A 21,399-nucleotide genomic window follows, 5' to 3' on the forward strand; every position below is an offset into this window, starting at 1 on the left:
CGGATTGTTTTAAGCTCATCTAGAAATAATCGTTAAAGTGCGATTCACGGATCCGATTGCGAAATCGCGGGCTGTGTTCGCAGTTGCAATTAACACGAAAGTTGGATGTCACTCTGGCTATATTCGTGTTGATTATCGCGGTACCGAGGTTGATTATTGCGGTGCGCGCGCGCATGTTTGGTTGTTTCATAACGATTCTCCGGATCCCAACTCGCGCTTCTATATAGGCACTCGCGTTACGCACACGCGTGATCCTGCAGGAGAGTTTCGCGATTACATATCATTATTCCGCATGGCTACTCGAGCTCCAACCCCGAGCTATGTTTGCAACTAGATTACCGTATGCGAGATTGCTCTTTCCCTTTCTCTCTCTCTCTTCGACTTTTTCCCTGCCGCGCACGTGTTGTATACCCTGCGAGATCTATTCCGGATCTCTTCCCTCGCGTCTCATTGTCGCTTTGCCTTTTCCACCGTTTCTCCACGCCTTGCTTTTACTCCGTCTTTCACCGCCGTCTCTAATTATTCACCGAGTCCACTCTGTGATTCGCACTCTTACGGTACGTGTTTTTGACGTAGACGATGAAATTTTATGGAGTCGTATTATACCATTGGAGAGAATGTATATGAATCTTTCTTTGGAAAGGAGCTTTCATAGCCAATGTTGAAAATGTGAATATCGATACACAATGAAAATCTCAATATCCAAAAATAGCGAATAATTCTCCTCGGTGTTACATCATAAATGATGTTTCAGTTTTTATTCTTAGTGATGAAAAAAATGTATTCCACAATATCGCCAGAGAAATGGGTTTATTGGCGGAGCAGATATGCAATCTGCGCAGGCGACAAAAAAACGTATCGTGCGCGGAACGCGATCTCAAAGCGGCATGTTTATTCGAGTGATTTTTCGACAATGCACACAATCACACACACACACGCATCGCTTGGCTTTTAACTGCAGGAAGGAAAATAGGCCGCAGATGCTCAAGGAAATCAATTACCTTTTTGAAATAACGAAGATTTGTGTATGCTCGTTAAAATTACTTTGGAGTCAAAATATCATCTACGAATCTCAACACGCAATCTGTCAAGTGTATATAAAATGGTAATTTTAATTTTTAGTTGGAGAGAAAAATAATGAAGTAAACTCATAATTATTTCTCGGAACTTGTCAGACTTTTGTCCATAAACTTTTTATTGGTTAAGAAATTACTGAATATATATATATTATATTTATTGGTATACTATGTTTAATGGATTTAGTCAATTTTGAACCTTCCCGAAATTTCTAATTCTAATTACATATCTTCGCGTAACAACGTAACGCCAATGATCGGGGATCGATCGTGCTCATTGTTTGGTTACCTCTCGATCATTATCGTACATCAGCGAACATTATGTCGATAATACAAAAGTCAGTCGGCAGTCACGCGAACGGACGATTTGATATTAGCTTCCGCGAATGTTCATGCCGGGAATCTCGATACATTATGTAGATTCGACCGTGTGTCAATTCGCGCACATTATTCGTGTAAGCTTCATATTCGCATTTTCGATGCTCGACCTGGTCGAGCAAAATTCAATCAGAACCAGTATGAATTTTGATCATCACGATTCGTAAAATTTTTTATCAGTCACCGTAGATTTGCAAAAAATTTTGCATAGCTTTATGAATTAATTCAAATGGTCTAAGTTTTTTCAAATGCAAGCTCATGTGTATATGTATATAGATGCCTATATAGTTTATATACATATAACTCAGAGCTTGTTGTGGTCTTCTGAATTATTTTATTTTAGATTAATCATAAGTAGCAGCACAAAAGATTGAATGTTTTTTATCAGTTCATCGTGATGACGAGAATAACTGTAAAGTATCTGGAAATTTAATTAGATATAGATCTGAACATATTTTTGTAGAACGTTTTCAAGTATATGATGATAGCATGCTGATGCAAAAAGTTTTGACAACTAGCTTAAACGTCCTACATAATTAATGGTTTAACAAAACTATTTTCAAATCTGTATCTAGCTAAGTTTTTGGATACTTTAAACGATTCTTTCTGTGTATAAATTACCGTGTATGAATAACATTGAAAATATAATGTAAGCTGTAAACATATGTAAATTATTATATTAAATTTTATCTTTATATTTCTCTTATACAGTATCTTACATTTCATATTATGTTTTAACCTTTTCCGTCATAATTAAAGGTCTCGCGAATTTTGCTGTACAGTATTTAATATAATATTATGTGTTTATATATTGGATGCATCTTTGTCATGCATTCCTAATAAAGCACACTAGATTTCCCATGTTTTTGCCGGATAGACCGTCCCGTGGATCACTCAGGATTCATTTACAATTGTTTCATAGGGAATTGTGTTCGAGCGGGATTCGACGATAGAAGACGCAATCGCGGTGCTTGCGTTGATGGATGCTGATAGACGGAAAAAGGCGTGCGACAAGTCTTCCGCGGGTTATAGAGTCACGGGAGAACGACGCGACGTGCCTTTGGCTAGCATCGGAGGTTGGAGTCGCCACTATTAGATTGAGGTTCGGCGGTGGGCACGGCAGCCGCCGTCGCATCGGTTTACAATATCGTAAATCGTTCGCTAACCAGTTGGCCCCGCGGTATGCTAGGAATTCGGCTGGTACTCTGGCTCTCTCTCTCTCTCTCTCTCTCTCTCTCTCACTCTCACTCTCACTCTCTCATTCCTTCTCCCTCTCACTCACTCTTGGGTCCAATGCTATCGCTATCTATCTCGTTCTATCCCATATATGTCCAAATCGAGAAGATAGAGAAGAGCAGAGAGACGGCGAGAGGGAGAGAGAGAGAGTGGGAGAAGGAGGGAGGGCAGGAGGGAGAGAGAGAGCTAGACAGATGGAGCGGACAGAATACTCTTGACTCGATGCAGCCGAGAACGTTGGCCGTGTATCGTTCGCGAGCCGGCAGGATCTCAAATCCTACGGCCAAATTCACTGGTGGCGATGCACACTCCGCACTCCATCCCCGTGTATGGCAACCGCGTAAAGCCTCGCGCTCGCTCGCGAACGCTTCCACCATCGGCTGGTTCTTCGTACTATATACCTACCTGCTTTGGCGACCGTCGGCGATGGCCGTCAGCGTCTCGCTGGCTGGCATCGCAACGATTCTATACGCATACCGCTCGCGATATCACAACAGAGCTGCGACTAATTCTTGTGTAATGGAAAATGTAAAAAAAATATCTAGGAAGAGATGTATATCTATGACGTTTTTAAGTGCTTGGAATAAGATTTAATCTTATCACTGGTTTCCAACCGATTACTTTTCAGTTATTTCACACAAAATTTTTAGCATTTTATTATTATTATTATTTTTTTAATTCTTTCCTTCTTTTATAATGGGACATATGATGAGGAATGAAGGTTGGGATCAAACCCAGGACTTTTGGTTACTAATCATTCCTGCTCACACGGATCCACGTGTCATGTCGTTTCAAGGATATAGTTTATCTTCTGATGAGATTAATAGATATCTTAATATTTTTATATTAAACTTTATATAAATATGTATAACAGTGAATAATGCAAAAAAAGAAAAGAGTATGAAATAACAATTTGAAAATGGATGAGTTTTCTTATTTTAACCCTCAGTTACCTCACCTGGGTCTGAGAGACCCTGCACATTGTTAAAACGTGTCTTTTTTTTTAAATAACATTTGCATTTTTTAACTTGGAATAATCTAACTTGCACAGTTTTGTATAGATCTTTAAAAGACGCATCGATTAAAAAAAAAGACTTCAAATTGATGCATTTGTCTTCAATATACAATAAGCTAGAGAAAACGGCAGGGGTCTCTCATTGTCAGAGTCTGGTGAGGTAATATCGGGGTGTAAAAACGTAAGGTAACTGAGGGTTAAGAGAATGAGAGAAGTAGGTATTGTGACGTAAACGCGCGCGCTCGTATAATATCCAGCGGCGAAGTAGTGATACGTAACTATCTGACCTGATCGGATTTAACATCCCTAGACGCATTTCAATCGAGGCCGCGCGGCTTTCGCGAATTAGTACGCGGCAAATAGACCATCAACGCAGAGCAACTCATGCGATTACGCGCCACCGCCGTCCACCTCCCCCAGATATACACACACGGCTAAATTACGTTATTATCTGCGTCAAGGCCTGCTGTCGAGATGCGAGCAAGATGTGCGCCTGTGTATTGCGAGTGTCGTGTGCATGTGTATGTATGCCCATTGCGTCATGCGCCAGCGAGCAAAGCGAAAATTTTGCCGCGCTGATCTGCCCGCGGGCATTCCCCCGCCATTCGCATACACTGCATACAGCGATCGAGGGTGAGGTTCGTCAAAGCGGCGCGGGCGCGGCGGCGCGACGGCCCGCCTCGTATCGCTCGGAGCGTTTTAATGGGACAGCCAACCAGTCGTTTGTTCGAAACACCATTTAACCGAATTACGAATTACTATTTAGAATTTTTTGTCTGAAAAATTCTAAACTCGTATTCGCGAGAGCTAGTACTCTCTTAACCTTCCCGCTGTGTTCTAATGTTCAACTGGGCAATTTCGTTCTTCAAATAATGTGTAAAGTACATAGTCAACAAGAACATCTGTGTTTGCTTTGAATTATTTTGCAAGAAATTGAAATATTCCATCAACGATTCTTTGATAAATTCAGAGGTATTTATCTTTATTTAGTGAAAATTTCCGTCGTCACTTAATATTATAACATAAAATGTTTTGCAAGTTAAATTCTGAGAATCGACAATGCAATTTGTTTTGCCTTTTATAGCAATTTTCATTGAAAAAAATTTCAATTGCATCTCGCGTAACTTGAACAAAAGTTAAACACTTAAAATTAAAAACTTCCGACAAATGATTGTAAATGTCATATGCATTTCTAATTACTTTTTAATTTTATTTCTCTAATTCGAATATATAGTCCAGTCACTATGTACATTTAAAAAAGACATAATTCTGACCCAGGATTTTTCTTTTTGGGGGTGTTGGGGGGATCAAGAAAAGCTTAATCTCAAGTTTTCGACCTTTGTTTCCCGCTTGCTTTTTTTACGGGAGTAAAAAATGTGAAAAATCGTTTTTCCGCGATAATTCGGTTTCTAATAAAGTTACAAGGTCGAATCGAAGCTCATTTTAAAGTTTTTTTTACGCTCTACAAATTATGTCGTATGACATTTTTACGTATGATCGATTGTTTTCGAGACATCGAACGAGAAAGGGAAATAAAAAAGTATGAGAGATATTTAGTTTTTTCTTTTTACTCATTATTGTCGTCCAAAATTGCAAAAATGCTTCAAATGAAACTTGTAGAGCGTAAAAAAACCTACAATTTTTATTTGTTATTCATTTCATTTCGTTGAAAATTACGCCTTGTAGAGCGCCTCAAAGTGGAGAGTCGTCGCCATCGCGTCAGCGATAAAGTATTTCTTTCTTATAAACTTACTTCACAAATATTGTCACTTAGATATAAAACTGCACGCTTTCATGTATTCTTCAATGAAACGGTAAGTGTAATTAAGAAAACTTGACGGTTTCAAAATAGCTACAATAATTTCAGGCTTTGCAAGATTTATTTGCAACTTTGAGGCGTAGTGCGATATGGAATTTTCAACGAAATTAAAGTAATAAATAAGAACATTTTACGATTTTTATTGCTGTGCAAGTTTTATTTGAAGCGTTTATACAGATTCGTGTGCGAAAAACGATAAAATAGAAAAAAACGAACAAAAATGCTCAATTTTTCCTTTTCTCTTTCGATATCTCGAAAACTATCGATCGTACGCCAAAATATCACTGAACGTAACTTGTAGAGCGGGAAAAATCCTATAAAAAACACCTATTATGTTACTTATTTGCCTCAATGAAGTCGGAAATCTTAGCGAAAGCGTTCGGTGCCGCGTATCGACGTAACCAACGCGCCGCTAACGCGATGACGACGACTCTCCACTTTGAGGCGCTCTACAAGGCGTAATTTTCAACAAAATAAAATAAATAACAAATAAAAATTGTAGGTTTTTTTACGCTCTACAAATTTTATTTGAAGCATTTTTGCAAGTTCGGACGACAATAATGAGTAAAAAGAAAAAACTAAATATATCTCTCTCATACTTTTTTATTTCCCTTTCTCGTTCGATGTCTCGAAAACAATCGATCATACGTAAAAATGTCATACGACATAATTTGTAGAGCGTAAAAAAAGCTTTAAAATGAGCTCCGATTCGACCTTGTAACTTTATTAGAAACCGAGTTATCGCGGAAAAACCATTTTTTCACATTTTTTACTCCCGTAAAAAAAGCAAGCGGGAAACAGAGGTCGAAAACTTGAGATTAAGCTTTTCTTGAGCCCCCCAACACCCCCCAAAAGAAAAATCCTGGGTCAGAATTATGTCTTTTATAATCCGTTTTTTTTGTACATAGTAACTGGACTATATACTTACTCTTTCAATAAGAATATCTCAAAATGTACATATGTTCAATATTTAATAATTTAATAGAAATTCAATTGTCTTTGCAGTCTTATAATGGCATTTAATTTTGTACATATAAGTATTATATGTATTATAAATTACAAGTTATGTCAATTTAATTGTAATGATTAATTTTACTTTTGAAGTAATTTCGGTTACACATTGTGCAATAATAAGACTTCAGTTTTTTTTACTAGAATTAATGTAGCAAAACACATCACGTGCTTCATACCATGTAAAGAATGTAATGTCTTCGTCTAATTTTATAATTAAATGCTTATATAATGCCAAGAGCAGATGTAGATATAGATGTTATTAATATATATTATAATCAAAACATTTTATCTCTTTTGTAAAATAGATATTTCTGTTTATGAGAATTATTTTTAACTATTAGCATCTCGACATTTCTTATTTTAATAAAAGAATTAAGAAACGCCAAATCTTGTGATTTTGACACAATTCGCTTTATACTTTCTAATATTTTGGTTGCATCGCAAAGACGCAAAAATCTCGCACGTTCGTATACGCAAGCTCCGATTGATTCGCTTTCTCTTTCGTTTTCATCCTGCATAGGTTCTTGCTTCCGCACACACTCTATGCTATAATATCTGTTATGGAGAGGAACGAGAGAGAGAGAGAGAGAGGGGGGAATTTTGACGGAGGGAGAGCGCGATCGAGAGTGAGACGGTAACGAGTGCCCCGCCATTTTGAAAGCGCGGGAGCACGGCATAATTACTGCCTTTGTTTCGAACAATTTATATTAAAATGGAAAGCAATCTGCATTTGCAAATTAAATGCGCGCCGCGCGCTTCCCGTCCGCATTCGCCGAGCTCGAGCCCGGGCCGCGAGGGTGAGAGAGAGAGAGAGAGAGAGGAGAGAGAGAAAGAGAGGGGGGTGGATTATCGTGATGAAGAGGAGGTGGACGGGGTGGTTACCGCGGGCGGCTCGTGTAAAATCAAGCGGAGGCTTCTGCTGTGTTAATTGCGCGCTGGTTATCCATTGCTCTTCGCCATTCCACGTTGTTTCGCGATACCATTGCACCAACCGCACCGGCCACCTAAAACCTGGCCCTGCCGCGGAACCGAGCCGCCCGCGTTGCCTCTGCCGTTACGTCAAACGATTAACGGTTCATTCGCGGAGAACGGAATGGCGATCGATGGTTTTCAAAAGAGGCAAAGTCACAAGATACAAAAGATCTTGTCATATTGCTGCTTGATAATCGTTACGTCAATCAGATCGAGAATCTTAAGGGATCCTCCCTCCGAAAGGAATCTGATACTATATGATCGTTCTTTCTCTCTTGCGCTCTTAAACAAAATTGAAAAATGTTATAAAATGTTATAAAATTTACAAAGAGAAATATAATTTACAGTTTAAAATTTAAACATATTTTATTGTAATATATAATATCATATTACAAAATAAGATGGAGCGTAATAGAAAACAATTTCCAGGTTTTTTTCTCTTTGGAATACCTATCCTTTTCTTTACATTGACTCGCAAACCACTTTATTCACTGTGTAAATTCACTGATTCTTCCTCACAAATTTCACCTCATCTGTCTCATCTCTCTATACGCTCCGGGGCTTGATCCCGATACACGCTCAAGTTTTAATATTTGCGAGGAATGTCGAAGCAATCGAAGGCTAAAGAGACACGCTGAGAGAGGAAGCGCGAATGCGCGGAGCGGAGGCTGCAACTCACCTGCCGATGCCAACTAATTAGCGATCTGATCGAGAAAGGCTAATGGAGGTCGTGTTCAAGTCACGGAACGTTTCTTGACTCCCGCTTCGGTAGTTCACGTGGAGGTAGTGAGTGTATAGTATGTAATGAATGCCTGGCATCGCGATCCGTTATACAAGTCGAATACAAGTGTGTAAACGTGTAGCTCGCTAATGGCGAACGCGATATCTTTGCCGCTGGTGGTTGTTCACTCTCTGCAATTTCAGTTTAAATCGACGCGCAAACTTATTGTTAGTAACGAGCAATAATGTTTGCTATATAAATAACTGAAAAATCATAAAAAAAACATTAAGCAGTTTGTAAATTTTTTTATTAGTTTATATTCAATCTCTACCTTTATTTTCTTCACAATATATTATTGCAATGGAGATGGATAAATTATTTATTAATAAAATGCTCATTCTCCTAAAACATATCATCGTGTTAATCCAGATGACACGCCGACATTTTGAAATTATGCAGTAGATGTCTATTTAGATGTCTATTTTTGCAAACACGTCGAGTTTAATATATTAAGCGATTCTTCGCGTTTGACATATTCACGTGACATCGGAATTTTTAAATAGCGCATTTTATACGTCAACTTCCGACAATACTAAATATTACACACCTCGTAGAAATATACAAAATCAAGAAAGGTCTAAATTATCGAGTAGAGCGAGTGAAATGTTATCGCTTGGATTGGATGTCTTCGGCGCGACACGGCGCGGGCGTTTAAGACGCAAGATTCATATCAGCGTGAGACTCGTGATATTACGACGTAATACCTCATTAACCTTATTGACCCTCTTTCACTTAGATCTGCGCGGATGATAAATACACGCGCAAACACCGTAAACAGCTCCAAAATGCTTCATGCGATAGTTTACACGAGCACTCGCCGGTCTCTCTCCCCACAGCTCTTCTTTGTTGACCCAATACATTCCCGGGATTATACGGTTTAAGGAACCTCGCGTGCATGCGTGCACGTATGCATGAATATGCAGGTGCACTTAGCTTCCTGATGCCGCGGGCGTCGTGCCCGATGTCGGATGATGCCTCGGGCGCGCTTCACCCTCGAGATTCCTTTCCGCATAGAGAGGAGAAGCGTTCCTTGGGACCTCGCATTCTTTTGCGGGGACTCGGCTTTATACGAGGAGAACTCGTCTCGTTGTGTGGATTTTTTAGTAGTAGTTAAAAAAAAATGTATATATATATATATACCTAATATAAACGGCCAAAGGGTGTGGCCGCATGCCATAAAATGCTCCACTTTCAGAGCAAGAGCGGATTAAAAAGGAGAAATTACGTTTTGCCGGCTACAATCTTCCATGTCGCGTCGTGTCCGACTATTAAAAAAAATAATAATAATAAAAAAAGAGATAGAAACGCAAATCGGAAAACATTATGCGAAATATTTTATGTCCACCGCCTTATGTTTTTCTCTCGATAGATTCAAACTGCAGACTCTTCGTTATTGGAATTATCCACGTCAATAATCGTCGAGTTACTAGGCATTGGAAATGAACGATGTATTAAGTAAAAATTGTGACATTATGAAGTAAGTCCAAGTCGAATCCAAGCGCAGATTTTAAATACTTTATTCGAGAATGAATAAGTTTCTTCGGGATACAATTTCGGTTAGGGTTAGTAATGTTTCGTAATCGATCGTTGTTGTCAGATTGTCGTCGGATTAACACCGCGTTCTTTGTCATGGAAGTATTCGCGCATAATTGCTGACAGCAAGATTTAGAACGATGCACACAAAGGACGTAAAAAAAGAACTTGGAGTTATACGCCGTAGATAAACACGAAACAAATAAACTTTTCGGCGCTCTTGCGGTGAGACCCGCTACTTTTTTCTTCCTTCCTCTCACATATTTTTACCCGTTTCGGCCGGTTGTTCGCCATTGTTGATTCTTCCGTGTGCAGTAGCTTTCCCGTCGCAAATAAACTACTTTGACGCCATTGCGGTGAGCCGTGTCCAGAGAGATATACGTTAACAATGAATTCACATTGGTGTGTGTCTGGGAAACGTTCGCGACCATTCAACGCATTTTCCGTTAGTTTGCCGTCATAATTGCTAAGTTGCATAGAATCAGGAATTAATACCCGGTAATAATTATGCGTGAAACATTTCTCTGTTATTTCTCTCTTAATAATTGGCAAAACTTGCCTCCATGTATACATATAACGCATTCATTTCCTTAGTTGCAGTTTATTGATAAATGATTGCCCGATATACTTAGATTTACACCGATATTCTAGACATCTGTGATCTGTGAACGCAGAAAAGCAAGCAATGCGTCGAAACAAACGAGAATTGACACATCCATGGAATGTTTCTGATTTAAAGGAATATTTCCGATGCCATGTGCACACAGGTGTTCCAGAAAAAAAATCAACTATTCGTTATGCCATTCGAATGCGCGGAACAGAAATTGCAACAATTTCACGTGTTCGTGAAATACTATTTCTATGCTGAATATTTTTCGAAAAATTTGTCAAAGCGATGAATTATTCCGCACCGTTTGTTTTTTGAACTGCTGCGAAAAGAAAAAATAGGAAATTGCAAAGGCCAATGGAGCGGAAATTTCAGTTATTCAGAGTTGAGAGATAAAATGCGATTTGTTAGAGAAAAGTTTGCGATATTTTTATACTATTGAGATTTTACTTTTTTTATACATACACAGTTGGAAAATTTGTGTTAACATAAATTACATGTTCCAAACGAAATTTTTGTGTTAACGTAACATGTTAAATGGTGACACCGATACTATGTTAATATTTCAACATTAGTATTTCAAAAAGAGAAATGTAATTTTGATCGTAATTTGAAGTTAATTGTGAGTGCAATTAACATAACTTTCATTTTGAAATTAACATAAGAAATATTCTTTTTACTGTAACATACCGCGTTATTCTATCCTTGTTTTACATCTAATAAACAATAAAGATAGAATAACGCAATAACGCTGATAATGCACTCCCCGAACGCACCCATAGTAACAGTTAATAAAAATGTACGTCCATATCATCAAAAGATAAAGTTAGATAAAATAGTTCTGGTATACTTCTATCATAACACGCAGTATAACAAGGCAATGAAACACGTCGAGACGCGTCGAGACCACATCGAAATCACACGAAGAATAGTAATAAGAGTAACACTCAGTTATCTCTCTTCACTGCTTTTAACACATTTAATAAATACGTGCAAATTGTATTACTTCATATTTTTTAAATTATTTTAATAATTTTACATTTTATATTTGTTAAAATCAGTTAATATAGCAGACATGTGTTAAATTTACACATGAATGTGTTGATTACTTAAAACAAAAACTTTAACCAGCAGATATTTTTACAAAAGTACACAAATTTTCCAACTGTGTATTAATATCTAGACGTTAATGTACACAATAATATTTTTTATTTTTATAACATTAGCTTTTCACGCAAATTTTACAGTAATTTATTATTATATATGAATTTCTTCACGCTGGCTACAATTGATATGCGAAAAATATGAAATAATATAGATAGATTGTATTTATAAATTTTAGTGATATTGATTGATTTCATTTATATATCTTTATCAATGTTGAATTTATGTATCTTTGTTACTTTATACGTCAACGAATATAGGCAAAATTTCGGAAAAATTAATTTATTTTTAAATAATAATAATAATAGATATTATTTGTAAAGATTTTGGGTGGACTTAAAAATCCTTTTCTGTCCCGAATGTAATTTATAGGACTAAAAATCAATTTATGCCCAACCATATCCACAACTTTTCGATATATTTTAACTTCATATCATTACTGTACATATAGGTATATAAAACCACATTGAAGAGCTTTCAACATAACTCCGTTTTTATAAACTCTTGAAATGTTTTCTGGTCTCTCGACTTGACTCGAAAATTTATTCTAAATGTACGTACATGTGAGATAATTAATTTTAAATTTTATAAATTTTGTTCACATATTGCTACAACGATAAAATACTCGATTTACGATTGCTATTTTATTCACTGTTCTTTTTATCAGCAAGTTAAATTCAATGTTTATTAAATTAAAACAATGATTCTGACTCGCATTCGTTCGGCTCGTCTTCTAATTTCCACACATATATATGTACGCACGCATATACACAACATGCGCGCGTTTTTTTTTTTTTTTTTTTTTTTATATAAAACAATTAACGAGGTTTTATTTCCTCCAATGTACAATAAAATCTCATTTTAACATGTATGTGTGCCGTAAACGAACGGTCGATTTTGTTAATTAAACGAAATTAAACGCGAAATTACGTTTATCGCCATGCGTGTCGTTTCGAGGTAATTCGAGGGGATGTGTGTTTACACACATTTGTGGCAATATATGCATGCGTGCAGAGGCAGAGCTGTCTCATTGCTCTCCACGCTTTCCGAAGACGCTAGTAAGCGTAACCGCGAACGGTGAGTCGCGACTGTTGCTCACCTCGCAACTTACGAGTATAACGCGCCGATTTCACCGCAGAAACGTTGCACGTGTGAAAGTTAGAACGTCCGGTCTTTTCGAAAGAAAAACTCGCACGCGGATATAATTATCGCGCTTTGCTTCGGCGGATTTTCGATCGTAAACCATGCCTGTTCAACGAACGGAAGAAAACTTGGACTCTTTTTGTTGAACATCTTTTTTTTTAATTTAATATTACAGCCAGATACAAAAGTTTTGTAGTGAGAAAATAATTATTTGCTTGAATTAAATCAATCGCAATTATAGTGTCAATTATATCTGTACAGCATACGTGCAAGTTAATCTACAAATTGTGAAATGCGAGAGATTATATTATTTTTATAGAAAATTACAGACTATGTAGTTCATATTAGATTACTTATTTAAAATGTGCACTCAATATTCTTTCTCTTTTTTTCGTTTTAGGTAGCTATAGTACTATACTTTAATAAACTTTCGACAATTTCGCATAACACGATGTTTTTACGCCAGTCTATATGTGACAATCACTGTCTGCATTATAGGTGTACCCACGTCGCCGTCATCCTGACCTGCCCGAGAAATCCTCATGAAAGACTGGGAACTCAGTACTCAGAATAGCATCGGTATCGTAGACATTTCTTTTTTTATTTTTTCTCTTTAGACGGGCCTACTTTAAACGGGCCTTCTTTTTTTGAAATAAGTTGTTACCTTTCTTCTCTCTCTCTCTCTCTCTCTCTCTCTCTCTCTCTCTCTCTCTCTCTCTCTCTCTCTTTCTCGTCTTTTACATCTGATTTCTCATTTAGACACGAAATATAGACAATATGGTGGTGGTGATGGTGGCGATAGTATAACGAACGCAACGGGAACTATCTGGGTGGTGGTAACGTAATTATAACGGTGAAGGGTGGAACAAATCGCCACGGCAACGGACCAACGGTAGACAATAACAATCCAGAATACCGCCGATATCTTTCGCAAATAGAAAATCTGTTTCGCGCTAATATTGCGTGGCCACGTGCCTTACACACGTGCCGATGGATATTTTTTTCTTTTTCTTCAACATTCTTTTTGAACTCAGGATTAGTTAAACCAATATCAATATAAGCGATTTACATGATATTAATATGATTTTATTAGAGGTAATTACATAATATTTATTATATATAAGTAATCAATATATAGTTTTAGTAATATTATTTTATTTTATTTTCTTAATTCCGCTTATACAAAAAAGAACAAAGCATATTTAGTTATAAATATCTAGAAATAAATAGTCCAACAATTAAAAGTTGAAAAAATTTTTTCTTAGGAAATTTTTTTTATAAAAAAACACTAGTTGTAAGTTGTAATACAGCAGGCAGATAACAGCTCTCTTATTACATCATAACATCACTATTCGTGAAGACTTCCTAAAATGTTTTCAAGCCAAACTAAACCGGTATTCGATCTTTCTTACATAAAACTCATCCAAATTGACACATATTCGCAGAATTGGCCGGTCGCTTCAATCGGGCGCGATTCTCCCGATATAATTGTCCCCTGTCCCTCTTTTTTTCCGTTTCTTCGCCGGATTGATCGCGGCGGGCCAGTCGTCATCGCTCGAGCTAACAACAACCGTCCTTTCGTAGAATCCATGAGTTCTTTTCTGTGCTTCTGGTTAACCAGCCGCGTCGCCTCGCCAGCGTCGTCGCCGTCTCTGCCGTCGAGAGTGACCGCAACCGCGAATTACTTCGCAATTTCCCGAAATTGCGCAATCCGTGCGGGCTAATGGCCGCCGGGCCGCCACCGCCGCTCGATCGTAGCGGCGAGAGGCCGGGAACAGGTGGCGGGGGCGGGAGGGCACCAGGAAGTGGGGGGACCAGGGAACGGAGAGCGGTAGCCGACGAGGAGACCATTAATTAAGCAAAATCATAAACTCGGCTCGACCGCGCGCGCTCGCGAGAGCGCAGTTGCATTGAAAAATATAAACGCGTGGCCCGTTACTTTCACGAACGGGGAGTACCTTTTACAACGGCGTAATACTACCGGCATCGCCGCTCTTTGCTAATCGCCCGGGCTCTCCGCTTGCGGTTTACGTCATAGAGAGGACCGACCGGCCCGATATCGTCGGCCGCGACACGCTCCAGGGGGTAATTGGGGGTTGAATCATTCGGCTAGATCGTCGAGCGTGCCGTTGGTGTTCACTTGCCCGCCGCGATTATCGCGGTAGCGTATAGTGACTGCGCTTGTGTTAAAGCCGGGTGAGCGACCGCAATCGCGAAAAATCGCGCGTTACGCATGACGCGCTTAATTCTCGTGCAGCAGGTTGCGTTAAATTAAAATTGCAGATTTATTTGATACATGCAGAGTGCCAAAGATTTCCTCATATTTCCTTTCATATGTATAACGACCAATCTGAACCAATCTGATGGTCGCGTTTCCTTAATAAAAATTCAATTGCATGTTGTTTCTAGATACTTTTCTTGGCACTTATTGAGAGTTGTTGTCGACTCGTAGACTTGTACTTGTCGAATTTACTTTCACGCGAGCAAAAATTCTCCTAAAATAAAATCCACTTCTTTCTGAGGTTTAGTCTGTATCTGGAAATTTTTATATTTCTAACTAGAATATTATATTAATAATCTAATTTCTAATATTTTATTTATGGAGAGACATTAGCCAAAGAAACCGTGACAGGTTTTCTACATTATATTATACATTCGCATATATATGATCATCTATTTATACCTTGTAAAGGATCAAAAAAGAGGATATATGTGATGAAGTTACTAAATATAACTTGAATTTTATTTATGAAATAGACTCGCGCGCGCAACTTGTTTGTATTTTTATCGTGTTTTGAGTATTATTATTTATATATGCAAGCGGCACTAAAATGTTTACGCTTGATCCTGTTTGTGCCGCAACATAACAACAAAACAAGCAATTTTTCGCGATTATACAACGGGTTTCGTAGGCGTTACGAAATATTACTTAAACGCGGTAAAGAAGCTAATTACTCGAAGCGATTCCGGAGCTACGTGTGACATCTTGAAAGGGGGAGGCGGGACGCGTATCAGATAATTAGAAGTGGCGGGCAAATGTCACCGTGCAATCGCGCGATAAATCTGCTCGAACTCTGACGCAACTAAACAAGATTTTAATGGCGCTAATGGCCATCGGATTTGTCGGCGGTACTCGCGCGTGCTTGTTCGCTTCGGCAACGACACGATAAGCCTTGTTATGTGAAACACAATGGGAACAGGTAAATTGATCCGTCGAACGTATCGACGTACGCCATATTATGTCGCCGTGTGCGTTTATAACGTGATGGTACAACGCGAATCCAGAAGCGTAAGAATACTACAGTCTGATGAACAAGACCGACGGCTTGAAGCGTTCCTAGATTTTATTTTCCAGATTAATTAAGAGATAATAATTTTACGTCTTGGAAAAATATTATTCATTTAACATTTGATGGACTTGACGAACGTATATAATGCCATCATGCCATCAATAAGAAAGAATTTATTTTTCTTACAAAAGAACATTTTTCTCATCAAAATTTAAGATTAATTCTATATCTACGTTATGATTTGTAAAAATTACATTTTTTTTACGAACTGATCTACGACATATTTGAAGTTCGTCGGTATTCGGGATGTGGGAAAAAGGCGGTAAGCCCGAGCATCGCCCGAACAACGCGACCTTCCGCGCCCATTGAAGTTAAATACATCCATGGATGCACCATGTGGAGTAGAATAGAGCGCGACGTTACATCAATAGCGAGGCAGTGCAGAGAGGCTTGTGTCGCGCAAAAACGTGGGATCCGTTATTTAAACGAGGCACGGTAAAACCGATTTTCCACGGTATAGTTTTAACTTCGTGAGCGGCGACGGCGGCGGCATCGGCATCAGCGATTGTGCAAAATCCAAGCTTGTATATACACCATGTATGTGTATCGGGAATACGTATATTACTCGGTGTGTAATATGTACAGGGAGAGCCGGGCCTCGAGGTGTATCGAGGTCGACCGGTTCTCCAGCAGCCGTCAGTCGTTAAGGGACATTGCGACACACGTGAGCGCGTGGTTGTTGTCCCTCTCATCTCTCTCTTTCTCTCCTCCATCCTTTTCTCTTTCTCTTTCTCTTGCCACCGCGAGAATGAGAGAACTTTAGGAATTACAAATAAATCGTTATTTAGCCACGTACATTGCACCAGGCAATCATATCCCTCTTCATCTCAATGTATTCATTATTTCGATGCTATACACATACACTGTTAAATATTAAAAGATGAAATTTAAACCAATTTTAAACCTTATTATAAGTTGACATTTTGTTATTTTTAACTACCAATTCTTGGTTGACGCAACCAGTTTTTTCTTTCAGTGTATAATATGTATATCACATTGAGAAACTAGAATTTTTGGTATGCCAAAACCGTGGAAACAGACGTTGCTGATGTTTTTGAAATTTTCCTTCTATATCTAAATCGTACGAGACTCCGCGCGACGACGCGACGCTGCAGTTTATTTCACGTCAATAGCAATTATTACAGTATTATTTTTAAGTCCTGGAATATTGGATAGTTGTTTCATAGAAAACGATGCGATGCGATGGACGACTGATGCCGTTATTGCACACCGCCACGTGGCGAAACGTCTTCGTCGTACATCTTTCAGTGCATGGTGCCATGCGCGAATGAAGATGAAACCGGAGTAAATGAGCGCGGGCGGATATTTTTCTTGGCGGCGGTTCTCAATTTTATGTCCAGCCTGACGACGCCTCCGATTAACCTTTTGCTTCTCTTCCGTCTACTCGAAACGATGCCGAGCTCCGAGACCGGCAGCGTTATTTGTACGGCGTTAAACCGTATTTACCTCCGGTACTTTTCGTCGTAAAACCTAAAAGCCTATACCTATTTGCGTAAAGTCGTTTTAGATTTACGGATGAGAGAGAGAAAAAAAGCGAAGGAACGCGCGCGCAATCCCGAGTTTGTGACTCGATACTTTTCTTGGCGCGTTTACGACCAAGATTCTGATCGTAAAACGCCGGAAAAGTGCTCGCAATGATCGGCCGATACACGCGCGATTGATTTATTACATTGCGTGGCGATGTAATAAATTATCGGTCGTACAAAAAATGAAAAATATGGAGGAATGGCGCGGACGGCGTAGCCGAGATACAATAAATTACTAAAAGTTATGTTACGATGATGATCTACGCTTTTGTAGCGCGGATTAAGCGAGACAATTAAGCGCCTTCCATCGAAGGGTAAGAGAACGCTGTTGATTCTAAGAGAAAATAAAAATTGAATTGAAAAGCCTCAAGCGTGCGCGACTAGAAAAATCGAAATAGGTAACGTGAGAATTATCTCTCTTCCCCATTCATGGATCATTCTTATGAATTATTCGTAAATATCTATGCTATTATAAGAGCATCAAGTTCTCTTTCGTTCGGAGCACAACGAGAGGCGTCTACGACATATTGAATTAACATACACGCCATTAGCATATTATCTTTTAACATTCGAAGCGGTCATCTTTTGTCAAGAAAATTTTTGCAGTACCGACAATAATTTCGAGCCGAAATCAGCGCACCGACTGAAGGCTTATAGACTTGATTACAAAGCGAAATAAATACAAATCAATATCATAAAACATCACATGTATAACAGAAAAAACCTATAGTCAAAACTAAATAAAAACAAACGGAAGAATTCAGTTATGTGGAAGTCTCTCGATAATCGGTAAATAATCATTACGAAGATCTCTTGTAGGTTGATGATATTATTTTGCTTTTTGACGTAGAACATTTCAGAGATACTCTTTTAATATAAGATTTTTCAATATCCAAGACTTTTATATTATCTCAGCCAAATTCATGATTATTTAATCTGTGTTGAGAAGAAATAGAGTACTTAGTCTTTAATATTTTTGCTGAATTGTCTACGATGCTCCTCGATTCGAGTCCCAAGTTGTCCACTGGTCTGTCCAACATAAGAAGCAACACAATCCCGACAACAAATTTTATGCACACCGTTGCTACGAGTATCATGAGACAATTTATCTTTGTGTGGTTTAATCAGGTTAAGTTTATTTAAACCAATATGAAGTTCGAAAGTTGAATTTCTTAATATCGTTACAAAGGCGTTCCGAAATTCCATCAATATAAAGAATATGACGAAAAACCGAAAATTATCATTATTTGAAACAAATATGACCATTCATACCATTAAATCTTTACTGTTTATCTATCAATTGCTTCAATTGTTTAATCTCTATTATCAGGTGAAGGAATTTACAGATAAAAAAAGGACGTTTATCCCGAAAAGTCCGAGACATTTCTACAGATAGTTTCGAGCAAGCTGCTGCGTATTGTAATTACGGCCGACGGGCGTTCCGATACAACAGATACGCAGATACGCAGATACGCAGATTGGAAATGCATATGACTATTTAACGGTTTCCCCAGCACAAACTAGGTACATTGATATCACAGTCGGCTGAACGTTGTGAGGTAATTAACCTCGGAGTGCCCCCGGGGATGCCGCGAAGCCACTCACGTCGTTAACAGCCGCAAATAATTAATTGTTAATTAAATAATTATCATTTACCGGCAAATCGATTATTAACAATCGACGAATCGTGCATGTAGCGATGTTGCGGGCAGATGCTTAGAAAACACGTAAATCGATCAACGATAATGTACATCGTCGACCGAAGGCTCGCCGATCTGTAAGCGCATTATAGTTGATGGCGTACCTAATGCGTACACGATGCAATATTTAATATTGGGAACATTGAAAAAATAATACATGATATATATGATATATTGAGTTGTGAAACCCACATATAATAAACAATATTTTAGAGAACAAGGGGATATATATATATATATATCCCCTTATAATATATATATATATATATATATATATAAATACTTAATTACTAGATTCCATTGACAAATGCAGCTCTAATTTAGTACACGCATTCGGATAAAATTAGTAACTTTTTTAACTGCAAAAATAAAACACAAAGAAAAATTAAAAATACTTAATTACTAGATTCCATTGACAAATCGGCAATAAAAAAATTGCGATTAACGGTAATTAACGGAAAATCACAAGCGATTACATAATTTATATTAATTTGTGATTTTCCGTTAATTACCGTTAATCGCAATTTTTTTAATGCCGATTTGTCAATGGAATCTAGTAATTAAGAATTTTTAATTTTTCTTTGTGTTTTATTTTTGCAGTTAAAAAAGTTACTAATTTTATCCGAATGCGTGTACTAAATTAGAGCTGCAGACGAACCAATCAATGCAATGGCGAAACAATACCGCTGTCATCTCTGGTTATCAGTGATTTACCGCGACGCGGCAAAAAGCGGTGCGACCGACTGTCGGCGGAAACATTGTGACGGGGCACGGAGATGCGGAGCGTGATGAAAGCTGCTTAAAGATCTCGGTACGATTGGCATTTGATTCGCGCTCGCACGCGGACGGCGCGGCGGCGGCGTGCACACACTGCACACGCAGCGCAGGGTCCCCTTGGAAAATCCGGTCGAACCGGACGGCGCGGCGCGGCGCGGCGCGGCGGCGGAACCGTACGAGAATGACCACGTTGGTGCGACGTTCTCTCCCGTCGAGATCAAAGGCGAGGCGAATCTCGACAAAGAAACCATTCGCGAACTCGAAGAGAAGCGGCGAATAACGCGCGGGGTAAAGAAGGGCAACGGCATTGCTGGTGGTAGTAGCAGCGACGGAGGGAACTCAGGGAAGAGGGGTGACGATTCTTCGTCCACTCCGCCGGCTGAGAAATCACGCGAAGGTGTACCGACGATCGTTAGAACGATCGTCGCGGGGCCTCCTCGGGAGGACGACAAAAAGGGCTGGTCGTTTGTTTGTCGCGACTCTTAATGGCCGTCTTCGGACGAGTTCGTAATTGGCGCGTTTGCACACGCTCTTTGTACGCCGTCGTCTCTCTTTCTCCTTTTCTTTACCTCTTCTCTCTTTTTTTTGTTCTCTCTCTCCCTCCCTCTCTCTCTCTCTCTCTCTTGCTCTCGCTCTCGCTCTCGCTCCCGCTCCCGCTCCCGCTCTTTCTTTCTGTCGTCCTTTTGCAGCCCGTCGTTTTCCGCCTTCGTTCGCCGTCGCATTTGTCGTCCTTCCTCTTCAACGGGACGTCGGCGTCTCGTTCCTTTTTCCGTCGTCGCGATTCTTGTGCCACCCGCTTCGTATATGTTTCCTCGAGCATCGCGTCGTGTTGTATCGCATCGCCTTCTCTTATACTGTCGTTCCCCTCCGTTTACTCAGCCGTTTATTCTTCGCGATTCGTAAAGGAGATGCGGCCACGTTTCGCTGAAACCGCTCTTTGTCGCGACTGCACTGCGTGATGGTCTTCCGACGCCTCGCGGTCTGACTATACGTTCGTCCCTTTCCACTCGTGCTCGCTAATTCAGCCATTATTCCTACGTCCCAAACTTGTATGGACACATGCGTTTGCCTATTTTGCCAAACGTTTTCATTTCAAACATAATTCACTAATTTATATCAAATGTCAGTTGTTCTTTGAAAAATTGGGCCATTTATAAACAAAATTTTATAAATGGTGCAATCTCTCTCTTTTAGCATTTCCCTCAAATTTATTGTTTTCGAAGGTTAGTATCTTAGAGAGGGTCAAATTTTAATGCTAATCCTAATATTATTCTTTATCCCATTTGA

At 39.0% G+C, this 21,399-nt stretch overlaps 2 protein-coding genes across 6 annotated transcripts in view; one reads left to right on the top strand and one right to left on the bottom strand.

Annotated features, from left to right (window-relative positions):
- The window catches only part of LOC143895589 (proton-coupled amino acid transporter-like protein acs), a 231,777-nt gene that overhangs the window by 114,654 nt on the left and 95,724 nt on the right, over nt 1-21,399 (bottom strand). The gene's annotated exons all lie outside the window — the stretch shown is intronic.
- Scalloped (TEA domain transcription factor 1 homolog scalloped) overlaps nt 1-21,399 on the top strand; it is a 167,242-nt gene that overhangs the window by 53,102 nt on the left and 92,741 nt on the right. For 4 of the 5 annotated variants that reach the window (XM_077402835.1, XM_077402839.1, XM_077402837.1 and 1 more), the window contains exon 2: nt 13,237-13,317. The exons of the other annotated variant lie outside the window; for it this stretch is intronic. In XM_077402835.1, coding sequence (XP_077258961.1) covers nt 13,281-13,317 — 37 coding nt within the window. In that variant the 5' untranslated portion in view covers nt 13,237-13,280. The remainder of the gene's footprint in view (nt 1-13,236; nt 13,318-21,399) is intronic. 5 annotated transcript variants of the gene reach the window in all.

Source organism: Temnothorax americanus, unplaced genomic scaffold (assembly GCF_048541705.1).
Source record: "Temnothorax americanus isolate GAGA-0224 unplaced genomic scaffold, ASM4854170v1 Scaffold16, whole genome shotgun sequence".
Taxonomy (NCBI): Eukaryota; Metazoa; Arthropoda; class Insecta; order Hymenoptera; family Formicidae; genus Temnothorax; species Temnothorax americanus.